Source organism: Corapipo altera, unplaced genomic scaffold (genome assembly GCF_003945725.1).
Source record: "Corapipo altera isolate COAL_440 unplaced genomic scaffold, ASM394572v1 22b, whole genome shotgun sequence".
Lineage (NCBI taxonomy): Eukaryota > Metazoa > Chordata > Aves > Passeriformes > Pipridae > Corapipo > Corapipo altera.
In genome coordinates, this window is record NW_020884876.1 from 16,102,346 (window position 1) to 16,117,946 (window position 15,601).

The 15,601-nt window shown below is 33.6% G+C and overlaps 1 protein-coding gene across 5 annotated transcripts in view; it reads left to right on the forward strand.

Moving 5' to 3' along the window:
- The window catches only part of FSTL5 (follistatin like 5), a 283,323-nt gene extending 269,148 nt beyond the window's left edge, over positions 1-14,175 (forward strand). For all 5 annotated transcript variants that reach the window (XM_027636132.1, XM_027636127.1, XM_027636130.1 and 2 more), the window contains one exon: positions 11,765-14,175. In XM_027636132.1, the coding sequence (XP_027491933.1) occupies positions 11,765-12,467 (703 nt within the window). In that variant the 3' untranslated portion in view covers positions 12,468-14,175. The remainder of the gene's footprint in view (positions 1-11,764) is intronic.
- The last annotated feature ends 1,426 nt before the right edge of the window (positions 14,176-15,601 follow it).

Sequence of the window (15,601 nt, forward strand, 5' to 3'; positions counted from 1 at the left end):
AACAATAATCTAGTGTACAGCTCACTGTATTATAAAGACAATAAATAAAGGTAAGACATTTGGGGCCTGACTGTGGTATAATTAATTCAAATAATAGTGCCTCAATAGGCTTGACTTTCTTCCTGTGTTATCCCTGTGGGAATCCTGCTTTAGAATGGGGAAAACTGTGTAACATAGGAGGTGTGCAATTGCCTTGCACAGCTTTCATAGTTCCTGTCCACAGAAACACTTAAAAAATATTCTTTGAAAAACAGGAAATTTCCTAAACTTTTAAAATCAGTACATATAGCATGGTTACTAGCCACATTCCATTATATTTAGTATTTCTTGAAAAATATTTGTTATCATTTGCAAATTTAGTGTCTGAATCTGATTCCATCTGGATATTTTGTAGTAACTATGGTGTTAGTTCTAATAGACTATGTCAAATATTTTGATAATAACATGACAATACAGTTCACTAAGATACTGTAATAAACAAAGTTGTTTTTGGAAAAGTCACATATAAGGTTTGCATGCACTTCTTAGAGCTCTGCAAAACCCTAAGAAGATAAAAATGAAAGGCAGTCTCTGAAGAGTTTTCATTTGTCTGGTGACTCTCTAGCCTTGAGAAAATATTGAAATTGATTGTTATGGCTGGAAAAATACACCTTTTGTGGAAAACAAATTGAATTAATGAGTTTCTGTTAAAGCTATCCTTTGAGAGCTGTGAAAACCATCTTCAGAGATCCCTGAAAATTCTGGAGGGACATCTCTGCTTTTAGGATTGTTTTGCTTGGAAATTTATATAACATTCTTCTCTCTATCCAGGCACTTGCAGTAGTGCTAGCTGTTCCTCTAAGCTGTCATTTTAATTTCTGACCACTAAGGGCAGGTTTAATAGCCTCTGTAGCTATATGATACCTGAACTTATTATAATGGATCAGAGAAACAGTCATATTTAAAACATAAGTGTAGCTCTTAGTCATATCTTGATATAGTGTCAGTCATTTAAACTTCAATTTTCAAAATCTATGCAAAGTTTTATAAGACTATATTTGGATGTTTTCATGCCAATGGGATGCTTATGGTGAGTGTGGTGATCCGATTGCAGGCACCTAGATTGAAGTGCGAAAATGCAGTGTACCCATGGGCATAAGCTGCCTGTCTTCTGCTATAATGAAGATCTGGTCTATACAGATAATGGAGTTTGGAAGGCAATTTTTTTCATCCTCTGGTGACAAAAATACAGGCCTCTGGTACTGATCATCTTAGCAAACCCTTTGGACTCTATTGACTGCATGGACTAGATTTCTGCTGTCAAAAATAGCAACTTAGATGTTTAACTCATATGCAGACATGCATAGTTATGAATAAAAAGGTAGGTATCTACAGGAAAGAAATATTACCTGTAGAGGGTGATTTTTGTGGTGAGGAGTTGTGGTGAGGCTGTACAGTCGTGATGGCAATTCTTCAAGCTCCTAATTGACTGTGGATATGATCGAAGAGGAGGGAAGCAGCCGTGTTTAAATAGCACCACAGAAATATGTGTTTTCTTGTTTATTTCAAAGCAGAAGGCAGTAAATATAAGCAAATTGATATGTTTATCTACTCTGGAAGAGATACAGTTAAAAGATGTATTGGTTTTGTAATTGTTTTAATTCCTGGTTCATATATCAATTTTTAATAAACCGCTGAAAAGACTAGATTATAAAAAATATAGTATATAAAATTAAACTGGCCATTTCATCAGCATGCTTATTTTGTATATGCACTTATTCTAAAGTACACATTTTTTTTAATTTTAAGAACTAGGTAAGTCACTAAAGATTTCAGTAAAATTTCTGTCTTTCAGGTTCACTTACCACTACCAATACATTCTACCAGTGATATTTCTACAATACATTTTGTAATTAATTTGTTGAAATCTAGCTTCTTTTTATAGAACAAACCCACAAAAAAAAAGAGCAGGAAGCTGTACATATTTTAAGTTGTTTAATCACATTTGAAGCATTTTTGTTATAGATAGAAAGAGCAATGATGTAAGAGATATACAAGAACAGTAATGTATTTGAGAGGAAAAATATGTTCGTTCCCCAAAAGCAAAATATTCCCACTGAGCTATGCAAAACTCCAAGCTACTTAGGCTGAACAGACTTGATAAAAAACTTGACAGGAATTATATATAAAACCAACATTACTTTCTCAAATAACTAATATAATAAACTAATAAGCTAATAACATAATAAACTATTTTTTTTATATTAACAGGGAGTTTCAATCTGGTTTGAAAGTAGCTCACCACCTTAGAGGACAGTGATTGAATAATTTATTTTGCACAGTGAAAGGGAGCCAGTTATATAAATCTTGTTGTGGTATGATAATCTGCACTTTCAAGCTTTTTCATAAGAGAAAGTTGTATAACATATAAAGGAAAAAAAATTGGTTTTATCCTTTATGCCTGTCACAAATAATGGAACTTAAGGTGATGAAAATTTTGTGGGGAAAAAAAAATATGAAAATTGGAATGAAAAGTGGGAAGAGAGTAAGACTTGTAAAAACTGGTAATGTGGATGTCTAACAATAATACCTAGTAAGATTTCCAAAATTAATATTTTTTAAAATATGAGTTTGATGTTAGTGCCTCATGTCATAAGTTACTTCTCAGTGATGGGCAAGTACTTGTGAGCACGTTATTCCACTTGTTGAAAGATTTCCCCTAGTTTGAGACATTTGATATTCTGGTGAGAGAGAGGAGTTTTGGTATAGCATTAATCTTACTTGCCCTATGGATTACTTTTTCAGTTTGACAATGAGAGTTTTCAGGTTAATAGTTTGGCAGTTAGTTTTGTAGTTAGGGAAATAGGATAGTGGTAATTATGACAACTGTTTTGGGAAAAGAATGATGCAATTCCTAGGCTTACTGTTCCTTTTTATGTTACATACAAGCTTACGGTTCTATAAAACTAGGAACAGAATCCCATATTTTAAATACTTTTGAAGTGCTTTAAAAATAGTTTAAAAATCTACCCTTGAATTAGTTTTGTGACACAATAACAAAAGTAATAATTTCTAATGTGTTGTTAACTTCATCACTGTGATTATGCTACTCTTAAATATGTGAGCATGTTTTATCGTTAAAATTAGAAAAATAAGGCAGTCATCCATATGAGATGCACTTTTTTTTAATGCATTTTGCAATTAATGACTTTTAGGATATTTTTCCTATCTCTTTTAAATTGGTTTGGACAGTTTCTTTAGTTTCCCTGTGTCTGGGTACTGTAAAGCTCATTTTATAAAACTAATGACTCCCTGTGGTGGTTTATCCCCAGCCATCAGCTGAGCCCCCACCTAGAAAGAGTAACAGGTACTTTGGAAAAAATTATATTGTTGAATATAATGTTACATGGCATGGCTATCCTTTGGGTAGCCAGTTGTGTCACCTCTCAACCTCTTCCAAATCCCCAGCTGACTTGTGGAGAAGGCACAGTAAGAAACAGGGAAGGCCTTGATTCTGTTGAGCCAACAATGCTCAACAGTAACTAAAACATTAGTGGGTTATTGACACTTTTTTTTTTCCAAATTTACAGCACCATACAGGTTGGTATGATAAAAATTAACTTCATCCCAGCCAAATCCAGCATACAACTCTTACAGAAAGTGCTGTAGAGTTGATGAATGTTATTATTCCTATTTCTCTTAACTGTTTGTCACAACATATGGTTGAAAATCCTGACAATCTGGAATTAAAATCTTTATTATTTATTCATATGGAATAAGTGAAGAAAGAAACAATCACAGATTTCACAGTTCTAGCATTTACTCCAACTGGAGTGATATGCCCCTAGACTACAGATTCTCACTTGCATTAGCTGCAAAATAAATTATTGGAAATGTGATGATTTGCTTTCAAGTCCGTCAGGCTTACGTTACATGTGATTTCAATGTGCACTATGACAAATGCCTTTATGTGCTGTCTGATATTGTGCATGATTTCACTGCATAGAAGAGACATGAGGGTTGAAATTCTCATAAATATTAATCAGGGATTAATGAACGGTGGGAGGCTTCTACATATCAGTCTATATGAGAGGAAACTTTGCATTAAATATTCCATCAACTATCTATAAAACATTCAGGAAAAGTGAAGGTAACCTCAACTATCGCTTGTTATTTTGCAACAGCCTAATCATAAAAAGCAGGCTAGCTGGACACAGGTGACAGACACAATTTAATCACATGATTATGAATGGCTGTATTTTTTTGATCCTTTTAGATAGCCAAGTGCTTTAGAAAGTTACAATATTATGGTAACTTAAAGTTGGGTTCAGCTGCCTATAGAACACTAGAGAGTAGTAGTGCACACTTCTTTACTCAGATTTAGTAAGTTTACTTTACTTTGAATGGAAAAATGAAAGCTCAGCATATGCACTTACTGATTTGGTTTACACAAAACTCCTTCTAGTACCAATTTTATGAAATGTCCCTATTTTACTGGGTCTATAGACATTTTCTTACCCTTTTTTATTACATATAGCTTTTTTGCATCCGCCAGACTACTAACCTGAGCAATCCAAAACTGTCATCTTGGTGACTTATGATACTGTTATCTGACAGATTTGCGAAGTATTTTTTTTTTTCTAACAGTTACTTTTGCCTCTTCATCAGAAAGATGAAGGCCAATCTGGCAATGACAGTTAATAATCTGACACTGGCATTCTGAGAAAGTTCTTAATACCACCCAGGAGGAAGTACAGAGAGATTCACCTGTTGGTTAGAAGGCAGCAATTAGGTTATTGGACACTGGGCTAAAATTTATTTGCAACTCATCACTGCTGTGTATAAACAAGTAACTCTTTTGAAGCAGGTCTCCATGATCTATCACTGTTCCTCCAACCTATTCACTGTGATCTTCTACATTTAGATCAATAAACCTTAAAAGAATGACCACCCCAACCTTAGAACATGTTTCATCCCAAGTGAAATTATAGCTGTTACAGTTGTATAGTTGTAGCATTACAAGAAATTCACAAAATTCCTGAATTTAGAGACTGATGTGTTGTCAAGGGGACGTTTGTTTTAAAAATATGTGTGTGTACGTGAAAGATCAGTATTTGTCAAATTATTAATAAGTCCTGTGAGAAATTTAAAATTAATTAAGATCAGAAAAAGTGTAAGATAAGTTTTAAAAATCAACTCCTTACAGTAGATAGAAAAGTGGTGTCACAACCTCAGGCCTGCAGAAAGACAGATTCCTCTGCATACTACTTGTGAGTGTGCATGTGTGTGTGCGTGTGTGTGGGGCTGTGCGTGTGAAATAAGGTATTGTACCAAAATACAATTATTTCATTATATTTGAAACACGTGGCTGCTTAAAATCTCAGCAAATGAATGAGTAGCATAAGATTAAAATCTACTGTACTTATACAATTTTGGTTGTATGAGCAAAGCCAAAAAATTGGTCTTTCATATATTCACAAGCTAGAAGAGACCATGAGAACATTTTGTCTGACTTTTTTTTTATACTGTAGATTTTAAACATTTCAAATAGTCATCAAGAGATTCAGATAATAAATCTAATACTTCTGAATCTACATCTACTTTGATAGTAGATATTAACATAGTCTTTACCAAGAGATTCCCACCACAGAAAATTAATCACCTCTCTGGTAATTCGTTGCATTGGTTTATTGTCCCCATTGCTAGAAAAAAATTGTATATTCCTAATTTAAATTTATCTGGTTTCAGTCTGCAGTCATTATTATACTGAATTCAGACTTTTGAATAAAATAATTGTCTCCATTCCTCAAATAATTTTCACATTTTTCCTTGCCTCTGATTTTTTAATATTACTTTTTAAAAGGGCAGAAATGAAATTATATAAAGCATTCTTAGTCTCATCTCCCCAATATAGAATACAGATATGAGTCTGTTACATTATTCTTACTCACCTCTCTCTGTATATACCTCCAAGGACCTTACAAAGGCTTTAGGGTCTTCCTTTTTTTGACTCATTAGACTCAGATTTTATATTGACCTGCATGTCTGCTATGATCCTTAAATCCTTTCATAGTAACTACTTTTTAGGATATTATTCTATATGCATGTCCTGTATTCCTCACTCACATGTCAAGTTGCTCAGCTTTACACTTGGCTACCTTTGAACACATTTGCTTAAATGAGCAACTGACTATAATAATGATTTTTCTGTCATTATTTGTATCCTTAGTGTCATGGACAGGTATTTACTTTGAAATCATCAATGAAAATTTTGTGGAGTATCAGTATTTTTACCAAACAGAAGCAAAAGTGCCCTGCAAAATGATGATTCTGCATTGACAACTATATTTTATTGCAAAGAAATTATTTTTCCTTCAGGTATCAGTTTTTATTCCAAGAAAGGTATGCCCTCCTGATACTAAGTTACCTTTAGATGGTTTTCTAATAAAAAAATTAAATTAGTTTTGTCTCACAAAGTTCATTTTTTCATAAACCTATGTTGACTGTATTATATTCATGATTTTCTGTATTTCATCTTCATATAATCTATTTTATTATTTCCCTTGGATATACATCAAGCTATTCAGCATAGCTGGGATACCTGACTTTGTCTTATGAGAATTTCAACAATCATTTTTTAACACTTTCCAAATTTTTCTTTTATTCTGAGATTTATTAAAATGTTAACAGCTAGTCAACTCTTTCAAAATTATTTGGAAGAAATTATCTAACCTGACAGATATATATTCCTATAAAAAAACCTGTTTATCACCTTCATCAGTTGCTAGTGGCTTGGAAAATACTTTCTCATCTTTAGGTAACAAATATATATTTTCTAATTCTTTATTGTGTTTGGTTTGTTTTTTTTTTTTAACCATACCAGACACAGAATTCACAGCTTTCCTTATCAGTTTTCTTCACTTTCTCTTTTCCCTTCTGTATCTTCCTTCCAAAACTTCATTACTTTTTCCATCCTTACGCCTCTGCCTAGCAATTCTCAGAGACTAAGAATCAGTCACACAAACCTCGCAGGCACATGAACAGACCTCTCTTAATTTGTTCAGCTTCTCAAAACTCCAGCCACACATCTCTCTCTGAGGCAGGCAGACAAACATATCAAACACACAGCTTGCCAAATCCCTTTACATCCAAGAAGACTGGCAGGCTTGAAACGATTTTTTCCCCACTTCTTTTTATATGTATTGTTGGGGTGTTTGGGTATTTACACTTCTGTCCAGCTTTACTGAATTTTAATTGGAGCACAGAAATGTTACAGGCAGTATGACAGCCAAGAAATAATTGTTTAAACAGTAGTATTGAAAAGAATCCTATTTTTCTAATGAGTTCTAATAAATTCCTTTTGGGCAGCCATACATCTGGTTTTGGGAAGGGTAACTACTTTGTGAAGGTTTACTAACTTCATACTTTGCCTTTTCTCTCACAACCAGGTCCAAAATTCTGTCTGTTTTTAATATTCAAAAATTTATTTTGACAGGGTGATTTCCTATGCTCTTATTAGAAATTATATATTTTTGGTTTATGTGCTTTCTTATATGTCTTTTTTGTACCTCAGTTGCAATGGTCCCCTGTAGTGTGACAGGCTAGAAACCATGTAGGGCCTTAGCTAACCTGTATTTTCACCCAGACCTTGTCAGTGGATCATTAGACAGCCTTAGGCCAGTCATTCAGCTTTCTTTACTTGCTATAATATCTGTACAGTGCTTTGAAATCAGTAAGTAAAAACTGCTACTTAAATTCAATGTATAATTCTGCTCACATAGGTTATCTTCTAGTGTACTCTGCTCCAAAAACATTACCTTCTGTGTCCAAAATAGTGACTTTTTAAAACTTGAACTAGAAAACATTATAAAGTTAAAGGTGTTTTGTGTGTTAATGTTATAAGAAAGTGGAAATATGTTTTTTCAGGGGTAGAGAAGTTGACACTTTAAGGAAGGAAGGGAGAACATATCTCTCAATCCCCTGTTTCCCATTCAGAGCTAAGTAGAAAGCAACAAATAGCACGGATAGCCGTAAATAATTGTAAGTGTACGAAGTTGAAAAGAAACAACCACAGGAAAAATAAATATTGAACTACTCCTTGCACAATTTAAAATACATTGCAAATGGGCGTTCAGGTATAACTGATTATCAGAATACATATGATTATCTGCTGCAGTGTATAAAATCAAGTTTCTTAATAGCTTCAGAGCAAGGGGCAGTAGACCTCCTAAGTGCAATAAATACAGCATCAGGATAAGATAGTTAGAATCTTGAAGCCATTTTCAATTAAACTCAATTACCAAAGCTGAAGCGACTGTTTACCTCGCAGGAACAATCTGCCCGAGATACTGTAAGCTTCTTACTTGTGGCCTTTTGAACTGTGAACTAAATGTTACAAAATGATAGACAAAGCTGCATAAGAAACCAGAATGCTTAGGGAAGTTTTGATCGAAATGCTTGAGACAGGATATGTTATCAGCTGATTTATTTGCTGATTAGATCTACAATAACAATGTGATTAATTATAGGGATCTGGAGTCCCATGCTGTGGACAAGCATCCTTTATTTTAAAATCTACCTGTGCTAGTCAGAAGGTTTATACCCACATTCTTCTGTGACTCCTAAACTATTTCATTCACACTAAGTAGGTTATTCAAAAAAACATTTAGAGCATTTAAATGATTTCACAGTGACTAGATTCATCTTACTGACATGCACTGTGGAATGCTTATGCAAACCTCTTAACTGGCAGAGTTTAGGGGATTTGTGTGGCAGAAGGTACCACCAGGTAATGAGAAGCTAAAGAACAAACCAATGACTCTGTTCTCCTCCGTGGGGAAAGCTAGATGTCAAGTGTGAGTCTTTGCACACCTTCAAGTATGTTACCCTTAGGGAAGGTATACAAGACCCTTTCCTTCACTTCAGAGAACACACTCAGTTCCAGGAATCAAGGGGTTTACGCAATCAAAGTTATCATAAGCTGTGGTTCAAAAACATGTATGCTAGAAATAACATTTGAGAAGCAAATATTAGTGAATTATGTATTCCTCTTAAAATCAATAACATTTGAACGCAAAAATATCACATAAATTGATCACTAACACTGCTTAATCAAATAATAATAAGCAAGGGAAATTTCTTTGAATCAAATTGATTTAAATCCTTCATTTTAATCACGTTTTGAATCAGTAAGTAAGATTTGCTGATTTAGATAATTGATGCTAATCTTGTTTTGCATTTGTATTTTACTTCAGAAAAAAGAGTAATTTTTATGAGCTGGAATAATCTTCAGAAAAAAAAAAAAAGATTGGCAGGTAGCATAAAGATTTCTTTTTCTTTCTTGTCCAGGTGGCATATGATAAATGAAAACAGTTCTTTTAGGGTTTGACCAGTTTAAAATATATTTTTTTAGATTCTTAAGCTTGTTTTGTGGTAGAAAATTATTTAAAATTTTTTAGTTGTTTTTTTTTAAAGATGACTTGTATTTTCTCTCAAATGGGATAGAAAATAGAGTACAACTCAAAACATACAGTGAAATTCTAAGTCTTCCTCTATCTTAGTTACAAGAAGGTACCATAAAATATGATAGGCACATATATACAGTAAAGTATATCAAATATATTAAAATGTTAAATGACTGATTTATTACAGAAAACAATTTATAACTATGTTTAATACAGTTACTGAAAACAATAGGCTAAACTTTCAAAAATATATATTTAATCATATAGATGATGTCTGATGAAATTTTCAAAATCACAGTATTGATTTTATGTGTGTTTATGCATATTGGAAAATTTCACTTGGATATAAGTTTGTGTTTTAGTGCCTACATAAGCTAAAAACACCTCTGTGAGAGCCCTTTCTTTCTCTTTTAAATAAGATTTCCTATGCTTTCCCATTACTATATATTGGTACACTGTAAGAGAAAAATAATGTTTTCAAACATAGTCAGCTTGCCAAACTCAAACAAAAAATATTTTCTCTGTGTTTGCTTCTGAAACTGAGATGAAAACGAAAAAATGTCTATGCTGTGTACTAATATTAAAATAGATTAAATAATATCATAACAGCTGAAAATAAAGTTATTCAGTACTTGTCATCACAATGACCTAAAATTAGATATTTTCCCATTTTCCTATTGTGAATGTCTGTGGATAGTTCACTGATTGTTCCTCTACAATGGAGGCTGTTATGTAAAAGATAATCAATAAACCAATTCTATCATCCTTTTGCAGCCACTGCTCGTGTGTAACATTTAACAGTTATTTAACATGGAGACGTTTGAAATGTCAGTGTTGTTTGCTATTTAACATTTTCTCTTACAGGATGATTCTATACATAACACAACACAAGTCTGTTTCTTATAACTGAAAAATGCTTACTAATTAATAATGGAATCAGGAATCAATGACTTTATAGCTACCCAAAAAGATTAAGAAAAAGATGTTAGGTTGTCAAAAAAGCTAAAAAACAGTTTCTGCCTGATGACCCTAGTCTTTCTCTATGGCAGAACAGCAGACCTCATGAATAGGAAAATAACAGCAATTGTTATCTTGATGTAACTTCCAAAAAGACTCACTCACCCTTTTTCTAACCAAGATCATTGAATTCAGACTACATATATTTATAAGTGGCTGAATAATCAAAGACAAAAATGATCTCACAATCAGCTCAACTTGTAATCACAGGTAGACTTATGTCAGGGGAACTGACAGAACAGTGTTTTGAAACCCTTTTTACTTGTTATTTTGGTGATTCACTGATTAGTAAATACACTGGGGTTGCAAGTATAGTGTGAAAATGTTGTGTTATTGTCAACTTAATTGTTGGAATATTCTATTTGACATAGGGGTTTATATCAACAGAATGTGAAACGTATTTTTAAATCATGTATATAAGCATGCAGCTTCATTCTTAGATCAACAATTCAGAGGAAAATGTCAAGAAATGTGCCAAAGGAAAATAGCTTTTTGGGAAAAGTGCTGTGAAAGCTACTTAGATAAGCAAAACTAATATACATGATTCCATAATATTTAGAATTATGTTTTTTTGCACATATATATATAGTCAAATGGTTGTGCAGTCAGAACTTATACATCAACATTAAAGAATAGTCATATCGGTTTTTTTCTTAAAAGGTAATAAACAATCAGTTCTAGGATTTTAAAGTTTAACCATATTCTTGTTCAGTGAAAGGTTTTTTTTGATGTATGGAAAAGCATAAAGGGTCATTTAAATTGTAAGAAATATGATACTTGCATAGTTAGGGGCATAAACTTAAATCCTTTTATGCTACTCATTTCTACTGAATTAAAATAAGGAAGATTCAGATAATTATCTGAATAAAAATGAGCACTGGGTTAAACTGATGTTCTCAAGAAAATCAAAGAACTGTATGAAGCAAATTCAAATATTTTGGATGTACTATCTATTGATACTCAGTCTTTTTCTCCTTCCTGGTTTTTGTAAAAGTTAGAAGTGAATAGATATGCTAAGAGTAATATTTACCTTTTCCTCTATGTCAGTAGGAAAGAAGAACTTTTCCAATTAATCAGCTAAATAGTTTTTAGACATTTTATTTGATGCACTCTAAATTACAAGAACACTAAAAATTAAATATTATAAACTGCTTAATATCTGAAATATCTGAAGCTGAGATTTATATAGCAATACACTACTGTACATATTAACTAGTCTCCTTTCCTTACAGAGGCCTTCCTCATTCGTATATTAATGCACACAGCAGATCTAACCTTCTTTGATTTTGTGCTTTTCCTTTCAGGTTTGGATATATTCTTCATAAGGATGAACCTGTGCTCCAAAAAATTGATCTAGAAACAATGTCGTACATCAAGACAATTAGTTTAAAGGATTATAATTGCATTCCTCAGTCACTGGCTTATACACATCTTGGAGGTTATCTTTTTATCTGCTGTAAACCTGATACTACTGGGGCTGTCCTACCGCAGCTCATAGTGGACAGTGTTACTGATTCCGTGATTGGTTACAATGGCGACGTAACAGGCACACCACATATCTCTCCAGATGGACACTACCTTGTCAGCATTGATGATGCAAAAGGTCTCATGAGGATCCAGTCCATAACGATGAGAGGAGAAATACAGGATGCATTTGACATTCACACTAATTTGCACATATCTGATGTAGCTTTTCAACCATCATTCACTGAAGCTCATCAATACAACGTCTACTGCAGCTCCAGCACACAAACTGATGTTCTCTTCATGGAGCTCTCCTCTGGCAAGGTTAAGATGGTGAAGAGTCTGAAGGAGCCCATCAAGGCAGGCGAATGGCCTTGGAACAGTAAGAACCGTCTTATAAAAGACAGTGGCCTTTTTGGGCAGTATCTCATGACCCCTTCCAAGGAATCTCTGTTTATCCTGGATGGACGGCTCAATAAGTTAAATTGTGAAATCACTGAAGTTGAGAGAGGAAACACAGTAATTTGGGTTGGAGAAGCATAAGGTTCTGTGTTAGATATTTACTGAATTAATAGTTTTACAGTACATTGCACTTAAATTATACCCTTATTCAAATTTACACCATTTAATTTTAAATTGCAGGACCCTTTTATACTCATTATTTTTTTGACTTGAACACAATTTGAATCAACTTCCACATAAAAGTTACTAAAACAGTGGCTATTTGATAATGGTACTCCTTATCAGTTATCAGCTGACATTGTGTTGTTTGACCAAAATTCCTAAATACTGAAATCAGAGGTAAGTATAATAAATTATTTTAAAGGAATTAGGAAGAAAAACACCCCAAAAAAGCTTCAGACAATTTAATATGATACTTTGCATTTGTAAATGGAAGACTTCAGTATGATTCAAATTTTTGTTTGGTTTGCTTCAGACACAAAATAATAGCTGTTGTACAACCTTTGAGTCCTTAAACTGAAACGTTATGTCCTGTTTTGTCCAGTCCACTGTTAAATCTTTTTGTGCCTTGAAGCGGAAGTCTCACAAGAAAGATAAACATAGAAATTATAAAATTTATTCCCACCTTGGCTACAGGATTGCTTCTCATTGGAAGGAAAGTTTTGGTATCAAATTTCTAGTCTCAAGTTGTGGAACATATATGGAGAGAAGAAAAAAAGGAGAAATTATATTTGCAGTGTTTTCCAATCACTGCATTTTGGAATTTATTTTTATGGTGAGTCTCTAGTTGAGAGAGCTGCTTGCAGAAGCTTAACCTTTTTTTTTAGAAAAAAATAGATATTAGATTTTTCAGCTGTCACAGGGTTGCATCGGCAAGGGATTTCAGGTCTACTGAAGAGAAATATCTCACATCCTATCAGAGTAAACCACATCCTAAAAACCTGGCATCACAAAGCTTCACTTATATCATTGAGGAAATTGTTAATTAAAACTAAAGAAGTTGTAGACTGAAGTCTACAACAAGTAGATAACATTTTTCCTTATTCATTGTACCATTGACCCATATTTTTTAAACAATTTGGTTAGCTCAACAGGTTTTCTATTCCATGCATCCAATTGGATTAGCGCAAAAAAAACAATCAACAAAAACTTTGTATCTTTTATAGTTTGTTTACTTAGAATTCTAATATTTACACTGGTTAAATATGTAAATGGAAAAAATAAGTTTCCCAGAAGTAGAGTAACAAATCAATAGGATCAGAAAGCCAGCAGTAAACAGCTATCCAGAATCAGAGCAATGACTTAGATGTTTGGGAGTATTTTTATTTTTATTATGTTTTTGCTAAAGAATGCTTATAAGCTCTTAAACTGACCTCCATTTACTGAAGGCAATCAGAAAAAAAAATCTTTTTTTAAACAAAATTTTACTCCGATTTAGATTGTGTAAAATTGCTTAGAAATCTGGGATTTTTTAGCATTGTAATCTTGTGTGCATTTATCATCCTGCCCTGTGTGATACAGTAGATCTCTCTTTAGCTTGAGCAAACCTCCCGGTAGGTAGATTTAACTGAGATAAGAGTTTGCTTACATTTCTAGCTACTGAATCTTTCCTTTTTAACAGCTCTTCTCCATTGTGAACAAACAAGAATCATGTAAGCTGTCTGTTATTCACTTAATTGCAGTAGTCTGTCTCATGCATTTTTTGTTCTGTAATTTATACCACGTGAATGTTCTGTATGTAGAAAATGCTTGACAAAAGGAGAATAAACCCCATACATTTTAAACAGTACTGACTTTGGTGAATGGTCCGATATAGCCACACTGAAGTGGCAAGTAACACAGATTTTATTTGAAAGTGCCTATTATTTATATATATATATATTTAGGTATAAAAATAGATGTATTTTCACATACATATATATTTATATAATAATAAGCAGTGTGGAAAGAAACCTTTTTAGAGAAACTTAACTAACTGGAAAGGTTTCCTTTGGCTGCTGCAAAGAGAAGCTCATCTATTAGCACAAGCTCATCTATTAGCATATCTAAAGCACAAGTACAGGCTGGGAGGAGACAGTATTGAGACTAGCCTTGGGGAGAAAGACTTGGGTGTGTTTGTGGATGAAAAGCTCAGTATGACTCATGTGAGCTTCAGCCCAGAAATCCAACTTCATCCTGGGCTGCATCAAAAGAGGCATGACCAGCAGGTTCCTTCCAAACCTAGCCATTCTATGATTCTATTAATCAATTAGGCACAGAGTAATCAGAGTGCAGACAGATGTCTATTCTAAAGTCTAGCCTCTGGAGCTAAAAACTTCTAGTACAGAAGTTGTACCGACATACAAACCCAAAACAAGAAGCCTGCACTCTAGTAGCATAGCTAAACCACTCTCTGTCCAGTCTGCTCAGCGTAAGGGGATTCTACACTTACTGTACGCTCTCCTGACCTTTTAACATTAAACATTCCCATGCTGTACATGATCTCTCTTCCAAACTCTATCAAAGACCAAGTCAGTTTTCAGTTTTGGCAGCACCTTATTCTTTTGTATTAGCAATGTTTGGTAGCTGGAGCAGTTTGAAAACTTAGTATGTTGCTCATTATGTGAAAAAGGAGACAAAACCCTCTACCCAATAAACTTTACAGATTTAACTATGTCAATAACATCACAGTAATTTGTGTAGTATAGAAACTGTCCCCATCAGCTTTGAATTCTTGATTGAAACCAATTTCTCTATTCCCAAACCAAGAATATTGTTGACTTTAGCTAAAGCTCTTTGGCAAAGGACTACTGCCAATTCCCAGTACTTTTTTTAGCTAGTCCAATGTAATACCTCAAAGACTGCAGTTTGCTTCTGTCCCATTGTTCGAAACTTAAAAAGGTTTCTGGTGTATATGAGTCATTTGATCCCATTGAATAAATGAAAAATCAAACACTGTCTTCAGTGTTTCCGGTTTTCAATTATACAGTGCAACAGTTGGTTTTGAATCCTGTCTTTCCTAATTCCTAATTAGGAAAGCAGAGGTAAAAAATGCCTTCTCTTAGCCTGTGGTAAACACTCTTTTTCACAAGCTATTACAAACTTTCAAGATTTAGAATTTCCTTGCAGAAATACATTAGAGAACAGTAGTGGAAGATAATGGAACAGCAATGGAAGAAGCTATGTGTACATTACAGCAAAGCTCTGTCACAGTTGCTCAAAGGTTTCACTATGTT